This window comes from Egretta garzetta, unplaced genomic scaffold (genome assembly GCF_000687185.1).
Source record: "Egretta garzetta isolate BGI_Z169 unplaced genomic scaffold, ASM68718v1 scaffold598, whole genome shotgun sequence".
In the NCBI taxonomy this organism is placed as follows: Eukaryota; Metazoa; Chordata; class Aves; order Pelecaniformes; family Ardeidae; genus Egretta; species Egretta garzetta.
The window spans coordinates 719,459-730,631 of record NW_009260621.1 but is presented as its reverse complement, the minus strand read 5'-3'; the positions used below and the strand labels follow the sequence as shown (position 1 = coordinate 730,631).

The 11,173-nt window shown below is 55.1% G+C and overlaps 1 protein-coding gene across 1 annotated transcript in view; it reads right to left on the bottom strand.

Moving 5' to 3' along the window:
• The window catches only part of CACNA1E (calcium voltage-gated channel subunit alpha1 E), a 136,156-nt gene that overhangs the window by 70,097 nt on the left and 54,886 nt on the right, over positions 1 to 11,173 (bottom strand). The window contains exons 9-19 of the mRNA XM_035900744.1: positions 10,180 to 10,233; positions 9,684 to 9,818; positions 9,172 to 9,381; positions 7,711 to 7,823; positions 7,336 to 7,448; positions 7,080 to 7,211; positions 6,681 to 6,753; positions 6,165 to 6,282; positions 5,780 to 5,847; positions 4,282 to 4,379; positions 1,092 to 1,152 (exon numbers count right to left, since the gene is read on the bottom strand). Of these exons, the coding sequence (XP_035756637.1) occupies positions 1,092 to 1,152; positions 4,282 to 4,379; positions 5,780 to 5,847; positions 6,165 to 6,282; positions 6,681 to 6,753; positions 7,080 to 7,211; positions 7,336 to 7,448; positions 7,711 to 7,823; positions 9,172 to 9,381; positions 9,684 to 9,818; positions 10,180 to 10,233 (1,175 nt within the window). The remainder of the gene's footprint in view (positions 1 to 1,091; positions 1,153 to 4,281; positions 4,380 to 5,779; positions 5,848 to 6,164; positions 6,283 to 6,680; positions 6,754 to 7,079; positions 7,212 to 7,335; positions 7,449 to 7,710; positions 7,824 to 9,171; positions 9,382 to 9,683; positions 9,819 to 10,179; positions 10,234 to 11,173) is intronic.

The following is an 11,173-nucleotide window of genomic DNA, read 5'->3' as shown; positions in this document are numbered from 1 at the left end:
CGTCGACGCTCCCGCCTGCAGTGGGGGACAGCAAGGTGTCGGTGTCCTGAACACCCAGCCCGCTGCTGGTGCTTCACCCCCCCGGTGAAGCACCCACCCTGGATTTAATTTGGGAATCTCAGGGAGAAGGAAATTCCATCCCCAGGCCTACAGGCTGGGCTCCTGCTTCGTCCCCAGCCCTCCAGCATCTCTCTGGTGCTTGCAGGTGCTGGAAATGGGGCTGAAACTGTATTTCTGCCCCTTCGGATGTGTGAGGCTGATGGAGGACCAGCCCCAGCAGCCTCACAGCTGTCCTGAAGCTTTCAGGCACCTCCTCTTGCATGATTGCCTGGGGACACCTTAAATATAGGCAATGCCCTCTCACTCAGTCGGGGAACCCTGCTTGCACTGGGGACGTCTTTGCATTGCCAGCTCTTTGGAGCCAGGCTCCTGTTCAGAGCGACGCTGCCCTAACGGTACAAATGACGGTGCAGGGGACGCCGGCGCAAGAGCCAGATTGCTGGCAAGGGCAGCAGTCCCGATGGGACAGGGAGAGTGAGTAAGAGGGGGAAAGATGCCAGGTACGAGACCTGCCTTTCTCAGTGAGAGATGGCCCTCTGAGACATTTGCAATGGAGAACGCCACCGGGTACAGGAGCCCCCCTCCCTCCCTGCGCTCAGCTGTGCTCGGCCAGGACAGCCCCTCGCCCAGCACACCCCGGGTGCCAGTGGGAGAAGGAGGTGCGCTGGGCTTCTCTGTGTTCCTGCAGGTGTGCACTAGGGAGGACCAGGCTATGCCATGAAACCTTTGCAGTGCCAAAAACACGCACACAAACACCCCGGAGAAGACAGACGTGCCCCTTCCCAACACACCGAGGCACACGGAAACACCCACGAGCACACACGTGTGCGTACACATACGCTGCTCACCCCCAGACACGCGCGGCTGCGCGTCCACGGGCAGCAGCACACACCGACACACACTTACTGCACGGCACGCACACCAAGGGGGGTAGGCACGCACAAAACCACGAGCGCACACGCACACAAACAGGGGTGCAAGACGCACAGAAAGCACAGGAGCCACAGACAACACGCGCCCCCGCGGCCCACATACAGGTGGCTGCTGCGTGGCTCCCACATCGACATGTGGTGTCTCCTTCGCCTGTCTCTTCTGGGGAGGAAAAACAAATGGGTTCAATTCCCCCTTCACCCTTCCCTCGACTCGTGTGGGCAACGCAGAGAGGTATCCCCCCGCCCCAGGCAGCCGGCTTCTCTGTGCCTATCGGCCACCGGCTGCTGGGGTGCCGGAGTGCAGTGGCCGGCAGCAAACCTCCTGCACGTACGCGCTTGCACACCGGCAGCGAGCTGCCTGCAGGGCTGCCCGCGCTCACACTCAAACGCGCTGCACCCAGATTCCCACGCCCCACCACGGCACACGTCGCTGCCACCCGGGGAGGTGCAGGCAGCAGTGCCCGTGCGGGGGATGCAGATCCATGTCGTGGGGGCGGCGGAGCCTTCCCCGCACTGGCCAGCCATGCAGCAGCGGCATGGGGGAGGGCACTGCAGGCTGCAGCCCCTCAGAAGCCCTGGGACATCCTTAGATATTTAACAGCTCTTTCAAACTCCTCCGAATTCACTTCTCCCAAGCAACACGTGGCAATTTTGCAGAGGAAGCCGTGTGTCAGGCCAGCCCCGAGCTGCTCAGAGCCATTGCCAGGGGTTGATGCTGCCCTGAGACCGCAGAGGGGCACATGAAGCTCCCCAGCAAAAGCGAGGCACAAGCCCAGGGCTGAGGCACCGCAGAGCCCCTTTCACCTGAGCAGCCCCGACACAGGGAAGCCTACCAGGGCTGTCAGTGCCCTTCACCCCCACTGCCTTCAGGCAGCTGGGGAGATTTAAGGCTTTATCCTTTGTATCGGCACAGAAAAGATTCAGATATGCACAGCTCCAAGCAAAAAGCCATGAGCATATGCAAACGTGCGCACAGTGATTTACAGGTTTTGCTTTTTGCAAATACCCTTCTGTGTGTGCAGGACACGCAAGCAAATATGCTCCGACCACGTGGGGCCAAGTGCCCGCGTGCACACAGAGCTCGGCAGGCGAGACGGGGCACACCTCGCTGCTGTCCTGCGAATGCAACGATACCCTCAGCCCCCGGGGGAGTCACGCTGGTGACCGACTCCTTCCGGCCACACGCATGGGAATGGCCCGCTGCCACGCTGGAGGCAGAGAGCAAGTTGCAGGCGCCCGCCGCCATCCCCGCAGCAAGCGGCCCGGCCTTCAAACGCATCCACGCACCACGTTAGGCACCAACACATGACAGCATCCGCATGCGTCCATCTGGCCACCCACTCATCAAACAGCCCCGAGCCATCTGCACCAACGGCGCCCATGTACAGATACAATACTCCGATCGGCACCGCAGCCGCCCACGCCAACCTGGCCACGTGGGAGCACTCATCCCCGAGCACCACCGGACCTCTCTGCAGGCAGGAACTCGTGTACCAAACCTGCCTGCGCTGGGTACCCACATAGAAATGAAGCCATCTGTGTCTGCACACACCCAAACGCAGAGACCGGCTCAGCTTCGCTGTCCCGAGTTTCCAACAGCCCTTTGGTACCGGCTCTGCTCTGGCTTCTCCCTTGCTACAACGTCCCCACCAGCCCTCCCCGGCTGCTGGCATCAGCATTGCACCACCAAAGGCATCTCAGACCTGATGCTGGAGATGATCAGACCCACAGCACCGCACCCCCTTCCTGTCCCTGACACTATCCATCACGATGAGGGAGAGGAGCTGGAAAACAAACCTGCAAATATCAATACCTCCCATTTCAATGACACTAGAACAACAACAAAAGGTTCAAGAGATCTGTTTTCCTAATCAGCTAGATCTGACAATGGCTAGAGAACTCTAGCACAGATGTGCAGAGTGGGCAAATCCTTTAGTGTCCATCTCTCCCTCTTCCTCTCCTATCTGTCCATCCTCCAGCCTCTTCTGCTGTCTATATCCCTTTATTCCCTCGCTTTATCTGACACGTTCCTGCCAGTAGCCAGAGACAGTCACAACACAGAGACTCTGCCATCTCTCCCATAACCCTCCCCCCCCCCCGAACCTGCCCAGGCACAGATTTATTATGAACATCCCATCACCCCCAAAGCAGGATGATATCTGGAGCTGCTGGGAGACCAGGGAGGGCTTACAAGTACCCCCAGCTCCTGCGGCCCCTAAAACCAGGGGTGATGCATGCAGGATGGGGGACCATCACATCCCACCACTGCCCAGCCAGGGAGCTGGGGCCATTGCCAATGCTGCCTCCGACCCCTCCCCAGATCAGTGCTCGCCTGAAGACAGCGGTTTCTCTCGGCAGATCTGCAAGAGATGCTGCCGTGTACAAGCTTGGCTGGGTTTCAAAGCATAATGAAACCTAAAATTCCCTGGGAAGGGATTCTGTAAAAAAAAGGGGAAAAAAAAATCCTTTCAGCTGTACTGAAATGTACTGTTTTGGGAAACAAATCAAAACGCCTCGTTCCAATGTTGACTTTGAAAGTTTTATGTGATTTAGACCATATGACACCGCAAAATAAAGGGAAAAACGGCGTCTAGAAAGGAAAAAACAGAATTTTCTTCTGCTGAAACGCAGAGACAAGGCTCCTTAACACTATGCCAGGGGTTTATGTGGTTTGGGGCTTTTTTTCTTGCCCAGATCAAATTTATGTACAATCAAACATGGTTTCACAAACCTGCTCCATCTCTCATAACTGCATTCACTACCAGGGAAGGAGCCCGGGGGAGATTTGTGGTATCGCTGCTCCCTTCTCCCCCAGCCCTGGCTGCAATCCCACAGCTCCACCAGAAAGAAACGCTCTCTGGGAACAAGTATCACCCCTCCCCAAGAAAAAACGGAGATACTTTCCTCCTCCCCAGCCTCCTTCCCCACCCCTAGCTGCAGCCCTGAGTGTTTGGGGCAGAAAGCCTCTTCTAAGGGATTTCTGCCATGCCCAAGCTCTGAGGCTGCTGCCTGGGGCAGGAGTGGGCAAACCCAGGTCCTGCGGGGTTCAGCTGGTCCCCACTCCCAGACCTCTCCGAAGGCATTGCTGCTTGCAGGGAGCACGCTCCTCGATCTCCATCCATCCTTCAGGAAGACACCCGGAGAGGGAGTCACCCCATGCGGGGACCCCTTTACATTGCGGCGGCCCCGCAAACAGCCGTGCCAGGCTCTGCTTCAGCTCTCCACCCTGCTGAGAAGCCCCGCTGGGCTCGGGGGGGCAACCGGGGTAGCAGCGGAGGGGGTCACTCACTCGATAGCAGGCATGTTTGGGGCGGACATGGGGCTGACTTCTTTGGCTTTCTGAAGGGCGTGCTTCTGATTAAAGGCCTCCTCTTCCTCCTGCTCGTCCTGCGGAGGAAAGAGGGGAGTTGCTTAGTGGGGTGCTGGGGTTTCAAGGGAAGGTGCAGCCATTGGAGGCAGCGAAGGATGCACAGGGCTACCTTAGATGCCAAGGCATGCGGGAGAAAAGGGGAGCAGGCACTTTATTTCCAGAGCCAGCCTTTATTTTATTATGGGGACGCAACTTCCCCACTACGCCAGACGTTACTGAAGGCATCGGCGCGACTTAAATAAGTGAACCCAGCCCACTCCAGGCAAGATCTAGGCTGTGCACGCTAGAACAACCCTGGACGGCATAGACCAGCTCAGCCCTCCCTCTTCACAGCCACAGGGGCGAGACAGGCATCCCCCCGATGGAGTGGGAGGCAAGGCATCCATGAATGACCCCAGCAGAGACCGTATTGCTTTAATGAGTATGGTTGTGTCTCCGGAGCAAAAAATGTCATTAGGAGTCATTAGCGCGCATTCAGCCTTTTCAAAAACTCAGCGCTCTCTTAATTGATGCTGCTGGCACGCCATGGGGCTCTCCCACCCCTCTCACCCCAGCAGCAGCCGGCAGCCCCTGGAAGTGCCACCTGCACCCGCCGTGGGAGGACAGGGACCCCTGCATGCACCCCTCAGGCAAATGAGCCCCATGCCCCACTTCTTTCCTGCTAATGGGTCAGATTTACACCAGCGTGGAAGCCTCTCAGGAAGCCCCAAGGATCTGAATAATAGGCACGGGCTCTGCAAAAATATGGGCACCGCGGGATTGCTGGTCCCCCGCAAAGAGCAGCAATGACCCTTGCAGCTCTTGCCTGCTCTCTGTTATCCAGATGGTGCCCCAACATTTTAGCATTCCCCAAATATTTCCCAGTATGGTCTTAAAAACAGCTAAGCCAAATAACCTTCTCAAACACCATCCTAAATTGCATCCTAAATCACATCCACTGCCCTGCGGGCAGATGGGGAACAAATACTGACACCACTGGAAAGCATCTCCAGACTGCTTGGGCAAATAACTGTCCCCGCATCAGACCCCATCAGACAGATGAAGGTTATCTCGATCTGACTGGAGGGAAATGAAACTGGAGAGCTTAAATGGAGAAATAGTTAAGCCACACTTGATAGGAAATGTGGGTGTTCCTGGAGAGTCACGAGACCAGCAGGTTTAAGCAGTTCTCTAAATCGCAGCCTAAATGGCTTGGCCCAGTGATACGGGTTTGTGTTTCAGGGGACCACCCTGTGTACCCTCCTGGAGGAAGAGCCACCACTTCCAATTTGACCTGACCTCTTTCCAAAGCAGGCTGAGCTAAAGGACAAGGTGGCCGCAGCTCTGGAGCGAGGACAGTCACAGGCAGCGCTCCCCAGCCCCCTTCTTCACTCTCTTCACACCAGCAAGAGAAGAAAAAAGAGCAACTGGAACGTACCTTGGTGAGCTCCTGAGCATTGGCCAGGTTGTCCACCGCAATAGCCAAGAACACGTTCAGCAGAGTATCTGTGAGCAGCTAAGGATGCACAAGGCATGTGTTAAGGACATGGGTGTCTGCAGCCACCAAGGGAGGGTGGCCCTGATGGCTCCTCACCAGCTCAGTGAGGAGCAGCCAGAGGGACAAACTCCTCACCCATCCCATATACACAGCCCTCAGTGCACCTCCAAACAGCTCCTTCTCTGCATTTGGGATATCCAGGGCTGCTGTGATGGGACTCCCTCAACTGGGAGAGGAGGAAGGAGCAGTGGGTGGGGAGGGGGGAGCCAGAGAGGGAGATGAGATGGGGTTGTCTCCACTAAAAGCACAGCAGCTAGGTGGATACAGTTTCCAAACAAGGTGAGGACGATGAAATAGATGGAGGACCACATGCCTGAGCGAACACCTCCCTGGGAGCGTATGCCGTTGTACATCACCTCATTCCAGTCCTCGCCTGTCAGGATCTGCAGGAAAGCAAGCCAGCAGTTCTGTCACCCGCACCTTCTCGTCACCTGGACAGCCCCCTCTACCCATCCCACCAATGCCCAGGAGCCAAGTACGGAGACCCTGGCAGCAGATAACCCTGCTCCACAGTTGTAGCACTTGAGGGAAATTACGTTGGACATTGCTGAGGATTTAGGTCTCCTCAGAAGAGTTTTGAAACTCTTCCACCTTCTGTAACAGAGTTGGAAGAGTTTCCATCTCTTGCCATCCACTTTGTTATGCAGGAGGAGAGGGGGAAACAGTCTGACATTTGATGGAGGGCAACTTGTTTGGTTTAAAGAGCCCCTTCCAGGCAGGGGGGAGTGAGCAGGTGGCCCCTAGTCCCTCTGTTTGTGTCCTCTTGCTGCCCAGCTCCTACCTGGAAGACTGTCATAATGGCCGCGGGGAAAGTGTCAAAGTTGGCTGATGGTGTCCCATCGATGAAGTTAAACCTGGAAGCAGAACAGGAAGGACATAAACAGGCTGGACTACCAAGGTCATCAGAGCCCTGACTGCTGTGCTATCAGCTCTCTTGTGCTTAGGAGGACCATCCCCCAGGTCTCCTGAACATTTGCTGCCAGAACCCAAAAGACCTCTTGGCCAGAAGGAACCACGCAGCCCAAAGCACCCCCCGAGCAGAGACTTTTGTATGGGAGAAGTACCACTCTTAGTAGCAGGCTGAGAGGCAAGGCTACAGTCTTCCTAGGCACCTAAAAGGTTGTCATCACTTAGTTTTAACACCAAGAAATTCCTGTTCCCCAGACTTGAAATGACCTACCTGCCTCCAAACAGCTGCATTCCCAGCAGGGCAAAGACTACAATGAAGAGGAAGAGAAGGAAGAGCAGGCTGATAATAGACTTCATGGAGCTCATCAGTGAGACCACCAAATTCCTCAGGGATGCCCAGTACCTACAAAACAGAGACCTTGCTGGAGCACTCGCAGTGACGCTGACAGAAGAGCAAGAGCAACTGGATCTGGGCTGCAGCCACAGTCCGAGATGACGGGCGACAGGCACAGACGGTTGGTACATACTTGGTTATTTTAAATATTCGCAGGAGACGAAGGGCTCGCAGGACACTGATCCCAAAAGAGGTTCCTGGTCTGAAGATAGCCCAAACCACTTCAAAGATGCTTCCCACTGTGACCTGAGAAGCAGACATGGCCATGAGTCAAAGACAGGCTCGGGAGAGGCTGTTGCAGGAAACCTTCATGTGCCTGAAGACAAGGCACCCACCATCCTACCCAAGACCTGGTACCTCGGTCTGGCACGGGCAGGCTGTCCCAGCAGAAAGGGCTCCCCTGCCCACTGTGAAGGCCATCCCCTTCTTCTCCCCCTTGGTGCCGTGCACTGCAGACACCCGCCAAACATCTCCCACACACACCCCCAGCATTGCTGGGGCCGCTTACCCCACAGTCGAAGCAGTTGAAGGAAGAATGGAAGTAAAGGCGTGGCCCCATCCCGTACATCTTTAAGGACATCTCCAGGAGGAAGAGCCCAAGAAACAGGAACTCTGCATAGTCTGAAAGAGAAAACCCAGACATGCTACCCTTGGGGGACCAAGTTGCACAGACCATCCTGCGTGCACCCACCTGTGGTCCATATAGCACACCACAGAGATGGGACAAGTTGAGGACCATGCTGCTTCCCCAAGCTCTCAGGGTTTGGGATGAGGGAAGCTTGTCTGTGAGGAGCTAAATTGTGTGTAACAGAACACCAACCCCTCAAGTTAATCTTTCAGGGTAGGTGCACTTGTGTCCCAGGGGTTTGAGAAAACCAGAGATGGCCGACGTGGAGCAGAGCAGCTCTTTAGCATTATATGACAGTGGTTGAGGCATCTGCAAAGACATTAACCACACAACACTGTAGGGGAATATTAGCAAGCTGGATTTAAATCATTGCACGCCTGGAACTTGGCCAGGGTAACCAAGCTGAACAGCCAAGAGCCAGCGAAAAGCTACTCCAGCTATTTCATGAGCATTAGCAGGCAAGAGTCTGGCTTTTCACCTTGTCCAAAAGATGCTTCTCACCACGACCAGCTGCCGTACCACACTGTGGCATGCTGGGATCCCGGCAGGCCTGAGGACGCTAATGCAAATTTGGGTAGGCCCGGTGCTTGACAGGGACATTCTCAAGGTGAGTAAGAATAACATGGCTGAGAAAGCAGCACTGTCCCTACTGCAGCAGCTCAGGAGTAACACACAGCTGTCGTGGGGTTGACCACGCTGCTCTGCAGTTAGCACCATGCTAGAATAGACATGGGCATACTGCCTCCAAGACCTGACCTTGTACTATGTCCCATGGTGGGTTGGGGGATGCTCCAGTAACTGGTTTCAAGCTTGGGATCTCCATGCCATGCTCTGCACCAAAACTTTAACCAGGGGGTTCTCCCATGACCAGTCCCATCCCTGCAAATTCACACCTTTCCAGCAATTGCCTGTGGGCACTCAAAGATGGATCTCCAGCAAGCTTTCCATCACCACTGTTCACAATTTTAGGACAAACCCACCTGAGATCAGCAGTCTGTTTCTCTCTCTCAATAAATACATCGGACCTGAAGGATATGAGGACAGTAAACCTCCTCCACATTTGCCCACAGGGCTAGGACAGCCATCAGTGGCCATGGGGCCAAGGGCAAAGCTGAATTAAATGGCTGTACACAGTCCTTTTTTTATCAATGGTGAAGGTAATTCATATTATTCCCCATCCAGCTCCATACCAGCATGACTCTGGTGGGATTCATCCCCACGTGCCCTGGGGCAAGGAGTGAGGGCATGCTGCAACCTCTGACTGCTGGAGGTAAGAAAGCTGCAGGAGGTTTTGCCTGCCCATGCAGTACTCTCACACCTATGCAAAGCCCAGGGACTCACAGAGGAAGTGGGTGAGCCAGGCTGGCTGGTTGTGATGGACGATGGCCACGCAGGCAGTGTTGAGAGCCACCAGGCTCAAGACGATCCAGTAGAAGACCTGTGATTTCACCATGTGGCGAACGGAGATGCGCAGGAGTCGCTCCTTGTGCCGTAAGTAGGAGGCACCGTCCACCCTGGCACCTTTGAGGCCAGAATGGCTCAAGGGGTTACCTAAGGAAAAAGCAAGGGGAGAAGGAGTTGAGTGCTCCAGTCAACGTGAGAGAAGGAGTTGGGTGCTCCAGCCTTCCTCGCAACATGAGGCAGGACAGACGGGTCACAGGCATTGTTCTTGTGGGACATGACTTAATGACACAGTTTTTAAATGGTAGAGGGGGCAGCGGGTGGTTTGCCCCTTTTGCTGTCAAACTAGCAGAGATGGCTGATCTGTGACAATCTCCACGTGATGGGCATGACCCTTGCAGCTCAATAAACTGGCAGAGGTCTTGGGGAGGAAAGCTCCACACTACACTAACCCAAGGTTGGATGAAGAGGTCTTCTCTGCGCCAGCCTCCGCTCGCCCACGGAGGATATATCGACGCAGTGCTCGTCGCTCGAGTCACGGTTCATGGCGTCCGTCCGGTTCCTTTTGATGGTGGCTCGCCTGAGCACTGGTAAGGGAAGAGGAAGGGGTGTTGGTGGCCCAACTCTGCCAGTAGCCAGCTCATTGGACCGTGACCTGGTGATCAGTACTTGGCTAACTCAGGTCTGATAATAGGATGGAGATAACCAGGTGGCCCTAGTCCAGAGCTATCCCTCTGTGGGACCAGACATCTCCTGGCCTCCTGGCCTGCTCTCTTAGGGGTTACACTGTCAATCCATTTCCCCACACCCCTCTCTCAGGCCACAAATCCCACTGGGGCATCCCCAAACCTCCCTCCTCTCATCGCAGCTAGAGGGTTTCAACCTTCAGCTGCGGGCAGGTAGAAGGAAGGGCAGGCAGGTGGTTAGGCAGGGCATCGCTTGTCTTACCTTCTAAGGCTGAGGTCCCAGAATTTTTGTTCTCTTCAGCCAGCATGACTTCCTCTACGCAAAACACAGAGTTCAGCATCAGAAGACAAGACACAGTTGGCTGGGCACATTAGACCTCACTGCCTTGTACCTAAGCACTTTGCCCAGCCTGGAGGTGGTTGCTCTATGTGGCAAACTCTTATCAAGTATTGGTTAAGTGTCCAAAAGCAAATTCTGAAGGGCAGCAGGTGGTAGCTACCACACATTGCATCAGAAAGAAAAATTATTTCTCATCAACCCTTCTTCCTCCACTGTAATTAACCCCACTAAAGGAGCTGAACATTGTAGACAGGTCTGGGGCTCAACATCCCAACCCAGGACCAAAGGTCAGGTCTGGGGCTCAGACCTCATTTCAAGTTACCATCCTTTCTTAGGTCTGAACACTAGATGATAGTGTAGATCTTCCCTTCCCAGAGCCGAACGCACTGAACTGATCCCTATGAGATGCAAGCAAGGAGAGGGGCTGTTGCAGTTTGGGGACCAGGACCCATGGCCTGTCGCACATGGCTGGGTGTCCGCAGGAAGCCTGGAAACTTCCGCTATCCCCAGCCTTCACCCAGATCTCCAGATGGGAACCCTGAGCTGGGAACCAGTGAGTGCATCCCCTCCAGTCTGCTCCAGGAGCAGGTTTAACTGGAAAACCACTGTCACCATCCACTGCTCTACTTTCCCCCTGCCCACCACTGCAGGGGACTCCAGCAAACACCAAGAGAAAGGAAACCGTGGCAGAGCAAAGCTTGCAACAGTGATGCTCACAGCCTTCCCTGGAGATGTAATATGCCTCATGTTCTAAATATGACAGTTTCATGCCACAGAACATGAGGTTTCATCAGCTGTTGGCAAAGCCCTTGCTGGCAGCCTGGCCAGACCATTGTACCACCTGGGACCGAGCTCACCCATGCACCCAACGCCACCATGCGAGCACCTGTGTGACTTTGGGGTCGTGCTGGATGAT